At 32.9% G+C, this 15,057-nt stretch overlaps 1 protein-coding gene across 1 annotated transcript; it reads right to left on the reverse strand.

Moving 5' to 3' along the window:
• Positions 1 to 50: 50 nt before the first annotated feature.
• slc25a25a (solute carrier family 25 member 25a) lies at positions 51 to 11,867 on the reverse strand. The gene is made up of 10 exons (XM_028458176.1): positions 11,706 to 11,867; positions 8,170 to 8,296; positions 7,994 to 8,081; positions 7,805 to 7,916; positions 5,866 to 6,024; positions 3,410 to 3,562; positions 3,221 to 3,328; positions 2,982 to 3,149; positions 2,143 to 2,290; positions 51 to 1,052 (listed from the first exon to the last, which is right to left on the reverse strand). The coding sequence occupies exons 1-10, from the start codon at positions 11,865 to 11,867 to the stop codon at positions 868 to 870; spliced, it is 1,410 nt and encodes a 469-aa protein (XP_028313977.1). The 3' UTR covers positions 51 to 867.
• Between the last annotated feature and the right edge of the window lie 3,190 nt (positions 11,868 to 15,057).

Here is a 15,057-nt window from a genome sequence, read left to right on the forward strand (position 1 = left end):
GAGGTGCAGAACAACTAATAAATGATGGTAAAAATAATGAAGACAATAAATACAAAAAAAGGCATTTATTTGCATCAGGATGTTCCTTTAGACACATTACATATTCTTTACAAAAAGTCTTCCATTGATAAGATTCTACTTAAAAGATCATTTCACATTAGCTAAAGTGCAAATATGCAACATGTAATATTTCTTCCCAGTTTATTTAAAAAATACACAATATCCCTTTTTATGGTTTAACTCCAGTAGTGAAATAAACCTGAGTGGGTTGTAAAGAAGGCACTTCCTGTTAAACATGTTAAAGCTGTTCTGCTCCTGAGAATCACTAGTTCAACAAGCATCGCTTTCCAATAGAAAAATAAATATATAAATATCAGGTGAGGAAAATATAAATACTGCAGTCTAGTGGTCACATGACTAACAACTAGAACTTTATTGTGTAAAAGACATTGTTTTGGAATATGATCGATATGAGTTTTCACTATGAACTGAACTTTATGGAGCTGAAAACAAGCTTTAAACATGTTTGTGCTGAGTCATTCTGCTGGAAAACTCAAACCACAGAAAATATAAAAATAAAGTGTCAAAACAGGATCATTTTAAAGTACCACATAGTTTGGTCATAGTTTACAGTCTCCTCTGACAACACACATAGCAGCAGTTATTCTCCACTCAACCTTTAGCCTCTTCAGCATTAGCATCGTTAGCAGCATTAGCATTGTTTCACAGAAGGTCAGTGCTCCAGTTAAGCTCCAGTTAAGCTCCAGTGAGGCTCCAGTTGGGCTCCAGCTAAGCTCCAGTGAGGCTCCTGGTAGAGTGTGTCCACAGAGTGAGGTCATCACCAGTAAAATGATGCTAATAGCAGTTTTATCGTGAAGTCACTCCGAGCTGGGTCTTGATTCTCTCATAAACCACATAACTGATGCTGACAGCAGGGATGACTTTAAGGAAGTTGGGGGCCAGTCCCCTGTAGAGCCCTGTGAGCCCCTCAGTGTGTACGATGTGTCTGAAGAGTCCGCTCATGGTCACATGGTTACTGCCCCCAGTCACTGCTGTGGACGGACACGAACACACACACACACACACACACACACACACACAAAATATCATTAGAAACAAAGAAAACAACACTATTTCACAATTCAGTTTAGATTCCTCAAGAAATGTATTTAAATTAAAATGTTCTTTATTTCAAACTACATAAAAGCTACATATTTATTCTAAAACACAAAACATTAAAGTGGACTTTTGTCAATAGTATGATGAGAAAGTGTAGTTTACATGATCTTTAAAACTTTTGATGAAACATATTTAATCTGCTGAAGTGAGTGTTTAAAAGAAAACTCACAGTGTTGATATGATATAATGTATGTATAACAGTGATATAATGTATGTATAACAGTGATATAATGTATGTATAACAGTGATATAATGTATGTATAACAGTGATATAATGTATGTATAACAGTGATATAATGTATGTATAACAGTGATATAATGTATGTATAACAGTGATATAATGTATGTATAACAGTGATATAATGTATGTATAACAGTGATATAATGTATGTATAACAGTGATATAATGTTCTTTGGTGGCATTGAAGTAGTAAAATTAATAAATAAAATAAATCCTCTTTAAATGACCTTAAAAGGAGTAATTAACTAAATCTTAGTTGTGACAGTTTTTTTTAAAGTAGACGTTTATTAAAATGTTGTTGTTTTTAAAGCGTAACTTATTAGTGAGAACACAGGAGGCATTCTAACTCATAAATAACTTTATTATTTTACTTATTAATATTATTGCATCTAGCTCCTCCTACTCCCAACAGTTTGTGCAGATATTTTAAATACTTTTTAAATAACTGATTAATTTCAACTTTAAAGTTCTACTGTTCAGATATTTTTCAGCTTTTAAAATGTTCAGATCTTTGTTCACTTTTACATAATTAAACTTTAATTCCACTGATTACATTTTTTGTATAAAATCAACACTTTGTGTGTTTCAAACTTATTTAACTTTTCCAACTTTCATTAGATTGTTTCAGGTCCTTTGACCTGTTAATATTAAAATATATCTGTCTATGTTTTTAATCATATCTTCTGTGAGTGGATTATTAGATACATAAGTTATAATCTGACCTTGTGCCTGCATACGTGTTCTGATCAGAGCCAGAGGGTAACTAGCTAGTTGTCCACATGTGCTGGAGATGGTTCCACAGGCCAGGAGAACCCCCACCCCTGGGTCTGTAGAGGTGCTGTAGCGCTGCAGGTACGTGTTCTTCAGAGTCTGTGAATGACATTTTAAATGTTATACATAACTACTGCTTCTCTACACGTTACACATGAAACTATTTCAAACATTTCTACTGTTTGATAAAGATGCTAAAATAATGATTCAATGTGTGGATTACCAGAGGTGAAAGTTACTGTAATGGAGTTATTTTTATGGGTACTTATATTTATAAGTACATTTTAAAAGAAGTAAAGTCATTGGTTACATTTCTACACCCAACCATTACTTAATAAATGATTATTTTATTTTATTAGATCAGATTAAACATAATCCATAAAGTCGTGTTACTTCTGATCAAAGCCACTTCCTATGGTTCAGGTTGTGCTTTCTACCTATTGTGTTATATTATAATATAATATATTATTGAGCTCATAATGTATCTATACTTAGAGCCTGATAATCTTTTTATTCTTAATTCAATTCATTGATGTTGTTTTATTAAAAAAATAATTGTACATTTTGACAAACCTTTTATTTTATAAAGATGCCTTTGTGGAAAATAAATTAAGATTGTGTCTCTTCTTATAAAGTTAGTTTACTGTATGTAAGGGAACTGTACCAAGATTTATTACCAACAATAAACATGGAGGGTGAAAGTAACTTTGAATACTATTTAATGAAGTGACTTTTTATTTGAGTACAATAACAGTAAATATATCAGTGGTGATTTATGAAAGATGTTTACCTCGTACACTGCCAGGTCGATGCCTGCGTAGGGAATGATCCCCAACATGTTGGGAACATATCCTTTATAAAAAGCTCTCAGTCCTTCTTTTCTAAACATCATCTTAGCACAATCCATAACTCCAGCGTATTGACCCGTTTTCCTCAGAGCCAGACGGGTTTTAAGCACCTACAGAACATATTTACATCAAATGTTGTCAACACAGTATTGCTGAGTCATGTGACTTGCATGATAATCACCTCCATGGGGTATATGGTACTCTGAGCTATGACTCCAGCCAATGATCCAGCAGCAAAGCGTTCCAAGATGCTCAGAGTCTGATTATTGCTGCCCATTGCACGTTTAATCTGTAGAAAATAAAAACATCACATTAATCACAAACACACACATAATATTCATGATAATATTTATTATTATTATTATCCTACTTGTTCATAGGCCGTGAACTTCAGAGCTAATTCTGGAGCGATTTTAAAGATGTTGATTCCGTTCCCACGCCACAACGACCTCACACCACCGTCTCTGACCATTTGCATCAGTCCACTCATGATACACATGTTGTTGGTTCGTGATCCATACACCTGGAGAACACACACACACACACACACTAATGACTCAGCGTTAATCCACCTGCACTGATAGGAAACAGTAAATGATGATCATCAGCTCTAATAGGCTCATTAACGTCTTGTCAGGATTTTATAAATAGATGAACACGTCCATGTTTCCCAGGGAGCCTGAACACATCTCAGGATACTGTAACTAAGACCACTAGTATTTACTACTGAGTTAGTCTTTACAGCCTGTATCATGTTGTTATGGTAACAAGTTAAGTTTAAAAATGTGGCTGTTCGCTTTAAAAAACGTTGACATAATATATATCTTTATTATTATTATTATTATTATTATTATTAATAATAAAAGCTAATCAAAAATGTTCATTTCTGTATGTTTTATAACGTTACATTGTCATCCAATCAGAGTTTTTTGCTCATTGTAGCCAAAAGCATGGCCACCGCTGCAGAGCACAAAACGACCAACAGAGGGCCCTCTACTGATATTCCTGCCTGGGGCCCCTGGTACCCTTACTACGCTACTGTCTGTGTGCATCACTCTTTGGGTTCAAACTGAAGCATTTAATGTCTGACCAATCACAGAGCTGCACTTTTACTGAGAGATATTTGACTGAACCTTAATCTCTATCTTTGTAACATTTACTCTGATTGGACGCTACGCAGTAATGGTGATGTTTCAGTCAGCACGAGATGACGCACAAATGTTTGCTGAGGATGTGAATGGAATATTAATAAGTGATATAAAATGTATAAATGAGTCGTTGTGTATGTGTGTGTGTGTTACATACTGTATGTAGAAGCAGCTCTCTGAGCTGTGTGTGTTACAGCAGCATTAAACCTCTACGTAGCATCTGTAGCTTAGCATCAAGCTGTTTGTCATGTTTACAGTTTAATGTTGAATGACTAAATATTAAATAAAGCTGAGTCATTAAAGAAACTCTCCTACATGTGTACAGATGTGAATAGTGTAACATCAATGGGTTCAGGATTACAGAGAGATCAGCTTTATTCTGGTTCTGGTCGTATTCTGACGACTACAGGTCTAACTTTGTAGGTCTGATTAAAGCTAAAGCTAAAGCTAACATCTGAGGCTCTGCAGTGAACATACAGTAACAGAGAAATATTGTTTCTCTGTTCACACTTAGAGACAGAGGGGGAGCGTTTTAAAAAACCTCCACTCTGGAACACATTTATGTGTAAATTAACCCCAAAACACAACAAAACTTTTCACTAGAAAACGTTCTTGTGTAAACAGGGCAAAAAAAACTAATTAGATTATAGATTGTATTGATAAATAATTGTTTTAGTGTATGTTACAGGTGATTTAAGACATTTAGTAATTGAGAGTGTAATTGTAATTGACTTTCAGGGGGGAAAAAAATAATTGTAATTTAAATGTAATTGAAAAAATGCTGATCAACGTAAACATAATTAAATTATTATTGAACATGGATAATTGAAGACGTAATTGTAACCCAACCCTGATATGAAGTTAAGGTCACAGATATTTATTGAAGTGTAAATTTATTTGACACTATTTCATGTTCTTTTTGTTATAGTTTTAATTTCTGACATTGTTTCAATGATTGAGTGATTTTAAAACATTTATATGAGATGTTTCATGGACAGATTGTTATAATGTATAATAAAGGTGATTAACTTCAGTCATGTTTCTCAGTCTGTTATAAAGAGATTCATTCATTTTGAACCCTTATAACAACTGATTAATCTATTATATTGTATTTTGTCGTTACAAGGTAAAGAAAACTCCCTAGAGTCCTCTTTAATGGTAATCAACATAAGGTCACCCTAGCTTATCAAACTATGACGATTGTCCACGTTCACCAATAAACAGAGTCCAAAGTTGACGTGGTTGAGGACGGACACATCAGAGCCAATGACGGAGGAGGAATGAGGTCAGATAACCCACAGGTTGGGGGTGTGGCCACAGCTGGCAGCCTCTCATTGGCTGATGACAGCGTTACAGAGGCAAACATTCAGTGTTTGGACTAAACATTGGCTTAAAACACAACTAGTTTTAGATCACAGGTCTCACATTACGTGACGTCACATACCATATATGGTCATGTATGATTAGCAGACTTTAAAAAACAGGAAAATGATACATTTCACATAAAGATAACTTAATATGTAAAATATTTTACATATTCCAACTAAGGAAGAAGTTATTCCCACTTAGAATGTTTTTAATCACACAGATAATGAACTATTGTGACTAAAGCTTTATCACTTAATGGTCTGAATCATTTATATTATCTATAAACATGTATAAAGCAGTGATGCTTTACCTGCATCATGACTTTAAGGCGATCCAGAGGGGCGGTACATGTTCTAGAAACAGCTCCAGCTCCTCCTCCTGAAACCAGGTGTCTCCACCACATCCCAGTCTGCTTCTCCTCAGCGCTGAACTCATCAGGTACCATCAGGTTCTCACCCACATCAAAGATCTGTCAGTAGGTCAGAGATCATTAAAAACAGGATTAAAATAACCATTTTAAAAGTATTAAACGTGGTAACAGATTGCTAACGCTAACGCACTGGTTTTAATATCATAAATCTCAGCTGACACCAGAGACTTTTTTCTTCTAAAATTCATATTTTCACCATGTTTGTTATAATGTGTTACAAATACAATAATAATACAATAATATACGCCAGCTCAGATATTTTTATACTGCTTTTTATTTCAACGGGATTTATATTTTATAAAAAGTACAAGTTTATAATATATATAATACAGTTGTTAGATAATGTATAAGTGGAGTTTAGATTTGAACAATAATTATCTAATTTATTTGACCCACTGTATATCTATTTCTGTAAAAATACTGTAACTACCATTTTTGTATGTCATTGTTTATTTGTACATATTTTAACTTTCTTTATTCTTAATGAGCTTAACAGGAAACTTGGGGACATTATGCAAATGTTTATGTACATGATGACAAATTAAAATCCTTGAATTATGTTGTTTATTTTTTAAATGTGAAAATGTTTGTGTTTTATTATTATTAGACATAAATTAAAAGGGTGACCTCATTTAGTTTCCAGGTGACCCCACATGGGGTCAAAAAAAAAAAAAAACCCAGCAAATACAATATCAATAAATAAATAAAAATACACAAACATTTCATTTCTGTCAAACCCTGTATTTTCCTTGGTTTCAGAAATAAAACATAAATAAATACATCTTCATTTCAGGTTGTCAGTTTTCCTCGTACCAAGAAAAGAGAAAAGGCTGCGAGACTAACGACTAATGAGTGGGAGGAGCAGCACTGAAATAGAAATATGGACACCAGCCATGACCATGTCCTGATTACAGTCTGGAGACTGGTTTACGTAACAGACACATCTCTAAAGTATATAGAAAAACCCAAATCGGTGACAGTTTAACAAGGTGTTATCACTGACGTGTGACGCACTATGTATTACATCACTTTGTTCAGACCATGAAACAAACAGCGCTTATGATTTAATGACTAAGAAAGAACACGTGCGTATGGTTTACCCAGAGGTGCTTTTTAAGTGTTTAGCATTTTGACAGGAAACAAGTAACACAATGTTTCATAATAAATCAAAAACTATATTAAACTGATGGACTGCATGAAAAACACATTTTTACAATTTGTGCCAAAAATCGTAAGAAATCAAAAAAGGAAATTTGGTGCATGTATAAAATTAACTAACAAACATGAAAAAAGTTACATTATATTTCACAATGCAAGTTAACATTTATTGTTATGCTCATTTCACATAAATCATTATTTTTACACTTTAGTTCCACGTTATATTTACCAGTAGTTCCTGGTCACACACACACCTATACAGTCTAATTATTTAATACATATTTTGGTTCTCATTATTTTAATCATTTATAGGTTCTTATTATTACTTTCTTTGTCGTCTTATCATCTTTCTTTCTTTCTTAATACGACTTTATATTTCGTTAAGTGCTCCGAGATGACTTTGTTGTCATTTGTGCCATATAAATAAAGTTGAGTTGTCATATTATGACATCATCGTAGACATTAAGCAGAGCGACAGGGTTACATTGACCTCCACTGGGTTCATCTTAAACAATCTATTATATTAATAAAGCTACATTGCTAGCTTTTCTGGGCTGATAGGAAGCATTTTGATTAACTGTACTATTCTACTGTTAGTCTTGTTTGGTTCACCTTTTTATGACCAAAAAAAGAAATAAAAAGAAACAAAAGTAGAACAAACCGTAGAATGTTTCCAGTAGAGGATGATTTCAGGTATGTTCTCCGTCTTTTCCACAGTAGAGTAGTTATTCCAGTCCTTACTGTTGATCGTTATCATTCCATTCTTATCCATACTAATGAAAAGAAGAATAACAAAGGTGGTTATTTAACACAACGTACTGTTTCACATGGTGTGGGTGAATTAAATTACCTTTGAAGGACCTTCTCTGCATCCTTTAGTGATACACGTACTCCCAGGTCACAGAGAGACTTTGCAAACTCGTTAGAATTAATGCCATCTATTAAAAAGAGATGAGGGGGATAAAGGATAAAGACATGGATTAAAGAAGTGCTGGAATGTAATGACTGACATCAATCTACCATCACCTGCATTCCTTTTGTCCACACTCTTCACCACCAGCTTTAGATCTTTCTCATAGTCCTGTAAATAATGAACAAACTCTTCAAAGTCCAGCTGTCCATCACCGTCAGGTTCTGACTTTTTCAAGGTCCTCTACAAACACAAGGAAACAAACACGTTAGGATCATAAGTCCAAATAAAAGACATCAGTGTAACAACTGCATTACGTGTTCATCTGTAGACCACACATGGAGAGAACAAGTGAGAAATAAAATAAAAACCAGTACATTTACATCTTTCAGTGAGAACACAGATATTTGTCATTAACCTGGTGGTTTAATGTGACCTGTAGGTCATGTGCTCTAATCTCTCCCAACGCTCTGAGCTATAACGAGACGTTCGAACTGGCAGTCCTACTCACTCTGCCATGTGCTGATACCTGAGCCCACGGTCAGACTAGTACAGTTTACTTAGTAGGAGAGAACTTAGAATACCAAGTACTCACTAAGAATGCTTTTTTATGATCTTTATATATTTGACACACACCAAAGATAGCTACATGCTACAAGCTAATTTTGACCCAAAGTGCTGCTACATTCACACAGAAAAAGGTTCTAGAGGAAATGTTCTGTCCAGATGTGAAGGAGCTAAAGTTCTCAGAACATTCTCATCTTTAGGAGGTTCTGCTTCTAACTTTGGTCTCTAAACACCATCTCACTCTGAAAAGGCTGGGGGCGCCAGGTTGGGCAAAATCTCATACACTAGACTAACATTTGATAATTAGATAAAGTTAACAATTTCTATTTTTGAACAATATTACACTAACGCTGTGACATGTTTCTTAGCTGAAATCTTGTTGCCAGTGACCAGGTTCTAAAATACAACAAATGTCATAGAATGTATAAAAAGTTGAGTCTGTGCCGTGTGTCCTAAAAGCATGAATGAAAATAAAACACTAAACCCTGATGGGTATACCAGGGGTGTCACGAGTCCTTAAGTGGGCCACAGATTTTAGGCCAAATTCAACAATAATTTTCCCTGGTTAACATTTCTACACATAAATAATAAAGTATGTCAGTCCCTGCAGGGTCTTCACCTTTTCCTGATCTTTGGGAATTTGAAGAAATTTCATAAAATAATTTGAGGAAAATGTTCCAGATTTTGGAAAAAATTGAAATTGTCGTCGTGATATAAAAACTGGAAAACTGAGCTCTGTTAATATTGTAGATTTTAATTGTTCTTTTGTATTTAAAGGGACTGAGATTTCTTTATTTGAATTAGTTTCATGATTTCTTTATCATTTTTACTTTAATCCCTATCTATAGATATAGAACATAGTTTAATCACCATCTATAGATATAGAACATAGTTTAATCACCATCTATAGATATAGAACATAGTTCAGTCACTATCTATAGATATAGAACATACTTTAATCACCATCTATAGATATAGAACATACTTTAATCACCATCTATAGATATAGAACATACTTTAATCACCATCTATAGATATAGAACATACTTTAATCACCATCTATAGATATAGAACATACTTTAATCACTATCTATAGATATAGAACATACTTTAATCACCATCTATAGATAAAGAACATACTTTAATCACCATCTATAGATATAGAACATACTTTAATCACCATCTATAGATATAGAACATACTTTAATCACCATCTATAGATGTAGAACATACTTTAATCACCATCTATAGATGTAGAACATACTTTAATCACCATCTATAGATATAGAACATACTTTAATCAATATCTATAGATACAGAACATTCTTTAATCAATATCTATAGATATAGAACATACTTTAATCACCATCTATAGATGTAGAACATACTTTAATCACCATCTATAGATATAGAACATTCTTTAATCCCCATCTATAGATGTAGAACATACTTTAATCACCATCTATAGATGTAGAACATACTTTAATCGCCATCTATAGATGTAGAACATACTTTAATCCCTATCTATAGATATAGAACATACTTTAATCACCATCTATAGATATAGAACATACTTTAATCACTATCTATAGATATAGAACATACTTTAATCACCATCTGGCATCTATAGATGTAGAACATACTTTAATCACTATCTATAGATATAGAACATACTTTAATCACCATCTATAGATATAGAACATACTTTAATCGCCATCTATAGATATAGAACATACTTTAATCGCCATCTATAGATATAGAACATACTTTAATCCCTATCTATAGATATAGAACATACTTTAATCACCATCTATAGATATAGAACATACTTTAATCACTATCTATAGATATAGAACATACTTTAATCACCATCTGGCATCTATAGATGTAGAACATACTTTAATCACTATCTATAGATATAGAACATACTTTAATCACCATCTATAGATATAGAACATACTTTAATCACCATCTATAGATATAGAACATACTTTAATCACCATCTATAGATATAGAACATACTTTAATCACCATCTGGCATCTATAGATATAGAACATACTTTAATCAATATCTATAGATATAGAACATACTTTAATCAATATCTATAGATATAGAACATACTTAAATCACCATCTATAGATATAGAACATACTTTAATCACCATCTATAGATATAGAACATACTTTAATCAATATCTATAGATATAGAACATTCTTTAATCAATATCTATAGATATAGAACATACTTTAATCACCATCTATAGATATAGAACATTCTTTAATCAATATCTATAGATATCGAACATACTTTAATCAATATCTATAGATATAGAACATACTTTAATCACCATCTGGCATCTATAGATATAGAACATACTTTAATCAATATCTATAGATATAGAACATACTTTAATCACTATCTATAGATATAGAACATACTTTAATCACCATCTGGCATCTATAGATATAGAACATACTTTAATCACTATCTATAGATATAGAACATACTTTAATCACCATCTATAGATATATAACATAGTTTAATCACTATCTATAGATATATAACATAGTTTAATCACTATCTATAGATATTAAACATAGTTTAATCACTATCTATAGATATAGAACATAGTTTAATCACTATCTATAGATATAGAACATAGTTTAATCACTATCTATAGATATAGAACATACTTTAATCACTATCTATAGATATAGAACATAGTTTAATCACTATCTATAGATATAGAACATACTTTAATCACTATCTATAGATATTAAACATAGTTTAATCACTATCTATAGATATATAACATACTTTAATCACTATCTATAGATATTAAACATAGTTTAATCACTATCTATAGATATAGAACACTATATAAGGACATTCCTCTATGTTATAGTAGAGTCTGACACACATTATATTTCACTATTGGTTTTCATTAGTTTTAGGAAAACGAAACCGCTAAGCTAACAAAAGTAGCTTCTTAAAGACGAACTAAAGTTACCTCTAATGAAACATATGAGTAAATAAACACATCCCGTGTGATTTGTGTCTTAAAATCAAGTAAAAGTGACTCACCTTCCGCCATCTTTGATAGCTTAGAAACTCGTTAGAAGACAGAAACACGCTGAGTTTGTCAAAGACTGACCTCAGCTCTGTCGGTAGTCTGTTAGACTCAAAATACTCCACTTCTACTGAGTCTGTGTTCGCTACAGGAACATACAGACTCAAACCCAGCATATTGGCTTTGTTAAACACTTTCAAACTCAATAAATAAGGAATGAATGACCGTAGACAGCCTCCACCCACAGACCGACACGGAGTGAAAAACCGCTTCAGAAACGCCGGTTAGAAACATGAGAGAGCTGGAGCCCTGGCCACGCCCCTTCTAAAAAACCATTAACCTCATTGGCTGTTCGAATTCTCATAATGCAGGAATGTAAAGGTCACAGCGGTTTTGACCAATCACTGTGCTCCTAAATCCCGCCTTTCTTCTGCGTAAAGCTCGGTAAAAAAAAATAATAACGCAATTTATGACGTGTTTCATTCACAGCATGAGCATGTGCGTACAAAGCAGGGGATGAGAGGACATTTCAGTACATTTTTGCTCATTTCTACCCTTTTTTATTTTAATTATTTATTTTTTAACATGTAAAAACTAAAACAATATATTAAATAAAAGGAATGTCACAAAACAAGTACATTTCCAAAACAGTCAGAAATACAAAGAAGATTTCAATAAAACATTTACACGTTAAAAAAAAAGTAGGAAGAAGTCTGACTTATTTAATCTTACCCGTCTTATAACCAGTAGAACCAATTTATCTATGAGTTATTTATATAAATATACATTCTGAACTACATTAAACTCACCATATTTTAACCTATTTTCATCTCTTTTTGGGCCATGTTTTGGCTGTTTTTAATGTCTTTTTGTTACATTATTCCCATTTCTAACACTTCTACATCACATTTCAATGTCTTTTTTGTACATTTTTCCATGTTCATCACTTATAAACCATTTCTACCACTTTTACGCATTATTGTCACTTTTAACCTCTTTTCACCAGATTTCATGATTATTTTTGCCAATTTAACCACTTTCACCCTTTGTAATGCCCATTATTTACCAGTTGAAACTAATTGTTCCTTCTTTTTAAATGATATTACTCCATTTTTGCCACACAAAATGACCTATTGACCTATTGTTATTATACCCACACAGCTAATCTCAAAAGCTCAGTTGAACTTTTGTTTCCAACAGTTCAAAAAGCAACTTTAGACTTCCATCTTGCTTTAGGTTAACCATTAAAAGCTCTATATTTACCAGAGACATGCCCCTGTTATGCTTCTGACCTAAAAATCTTATCTTATGTAATGTAAAGCTACACTGGGAAACTTTATTGATTAAATCTTACAACATCCACATGCAGTAGGAAGTGTTCTGAATAAATAATGGTGAAAGGCAGTAATGGTTACATAATGGTAGGAATAGAATATGTTTGTATTTAACACAGCTGTTGAAACTAAATGTTATTTCCATGCAAACATCTGCGTAATTATTATCCTAGTTAATCAGCTGTAGGTGTTAGAATGGCGTGCGTCACACAGAGGACAGAATGTCTACTTTATCAGATGTACAGGTGTGTTTGTGATATCTGACATTCATATTAACCACGTTCAATAAACCTCAGGTCTTTAACCTTCAGGGTTTTCACTACATATTTGCCCATTTGTGCCGTATTACCTAAATGTATACAAACACAATAATAGGGCTTCTTAATATTTTAATAAACATTGTAGATCACTTTCAGACCATCACTAAAGTGGGCCCAGGTTACCCTCAATGACCACATGACTTCATATCCTAACATGAGCTCCATAACCTGATTTATTCAAACTCATAAACATGAATAAATAGAGACAACAGAGAAGGTGATTAGTAAAATGTTAAATGGACATGATTTATATAGAGCTTTATCACCACTGAAACAGTCTCAAAGCTCTTTACATATCAGCTCATTCACCCAATCACTCTCACATTCACACACCAGTGGGACAGGACTGACATGCAAGGCACTAGTCGACCACTGGGAGCAACTTAGGGTTCAGTGTCTTGCCCAAGGACACTTCGACACATAGTCAGGTACTGGGATCGAACCCCCAACCTCTCCATCAGAAGACGACCCTCTACCACCTGAGCCACGGTTGTAGATGTAAATAACTAAGGTCCTCATGTGTTCTAAAGGCATGGCCGACCATCACGTCACTGATTATCTATTATTATTATTGTTAACAATCCTGTTTTTATTAGTAATAAATAAAGAGGAAAATCAAATCCTCATACAGAAATCACATTTATTAAAAACATGTCATGAACAATAGTAGTAATCCTTTTTCAGAAGCTCTCTGTAAAGTGTCTATAACATTTTCTCTTTCATAATTATGTGCATTTGTTTAGGTTTTTTAATCAAAAAACACATATCAGTTGAAAACTGCTGAATAAGCAGAAATTAAACAATCCTGTTCATTAGCTTATAGAACAGAATAAATCTCAACTTGTGCTTTTACACTTTGTTGAAACTGTTATATCATGGATACACTCATCCAGGAAAGGATTCATAGATAGATGAATATGTTAACACTTCAAGCCTATAGTGGTGGCTCATTATTACTCTTTTTTTTAAATTATTATTTATTAAGGACTTAACTATAGGGACTCTGTATGAAATTTCATTTTGTCCATTTCATGAACATGAATGACAATTAAAAGAGTTTTTCTACAGCTTTAATCTAATTAAATTCAAGACTTTTTAAGACTTTTTATTGACTTTTGAAATTAAATTTAAGACCAACTACACAAAAAAAACATCACTTCCATAGGGTCATTTTTTTCTCGTGTCTAGTGCAGATGTGCAACTAACGTCCGCCCAAAGTAAACACACAAAATACACAAAAATACTGACTAAATTAATCAAAGTCACTCCAAAAAACAAATTTACTACAAAAAAACCCAAAAATCTATAAAAAAAACAACAAAAATACAAAAAATAAAAACCATTAAGAAAAATCTTTGTTGGACAGGCTATTTTTGTTAAATTCACATTTTCTCATGCTGTTTATACATTTTTTGAAAAACAAATGTTACCATTTATTTTGAAATGTAAGACTAATTACAATCATAAAATCATACTTATGTGTTAAAATTCAAGACTTTTGAAAAATTGTTTTAAGACATTTTAATGAAAATTAAAGCTGGGGTATGTAGAATCGCAAGGCGCTCCCCTCTCTCCTCCTGAATGAAACTCTGCGTGCACGTGCACGCTCACACTGTGGAACTCTTAGTGACAGTTTTCCTCATAGAGACTCGTCACAAATGTAGGAACTTTATCTTGTGCTATTGGAGAGTTTTCTGATGTTTTAGAGACAT

Source organism: Gouania willdenowi, chromosome 9 (assembly GCF_900634775.1).
Source record: "Gouania willdenowi chromosome 9, fGouWil2.1, whole genome shotgun sequence".
NCBI lineage: Eukaryota > Metazoa > Chordata > Actinopteri > Blenniiformes > Gobiesocidae > Gouania > Gouania willdenowi.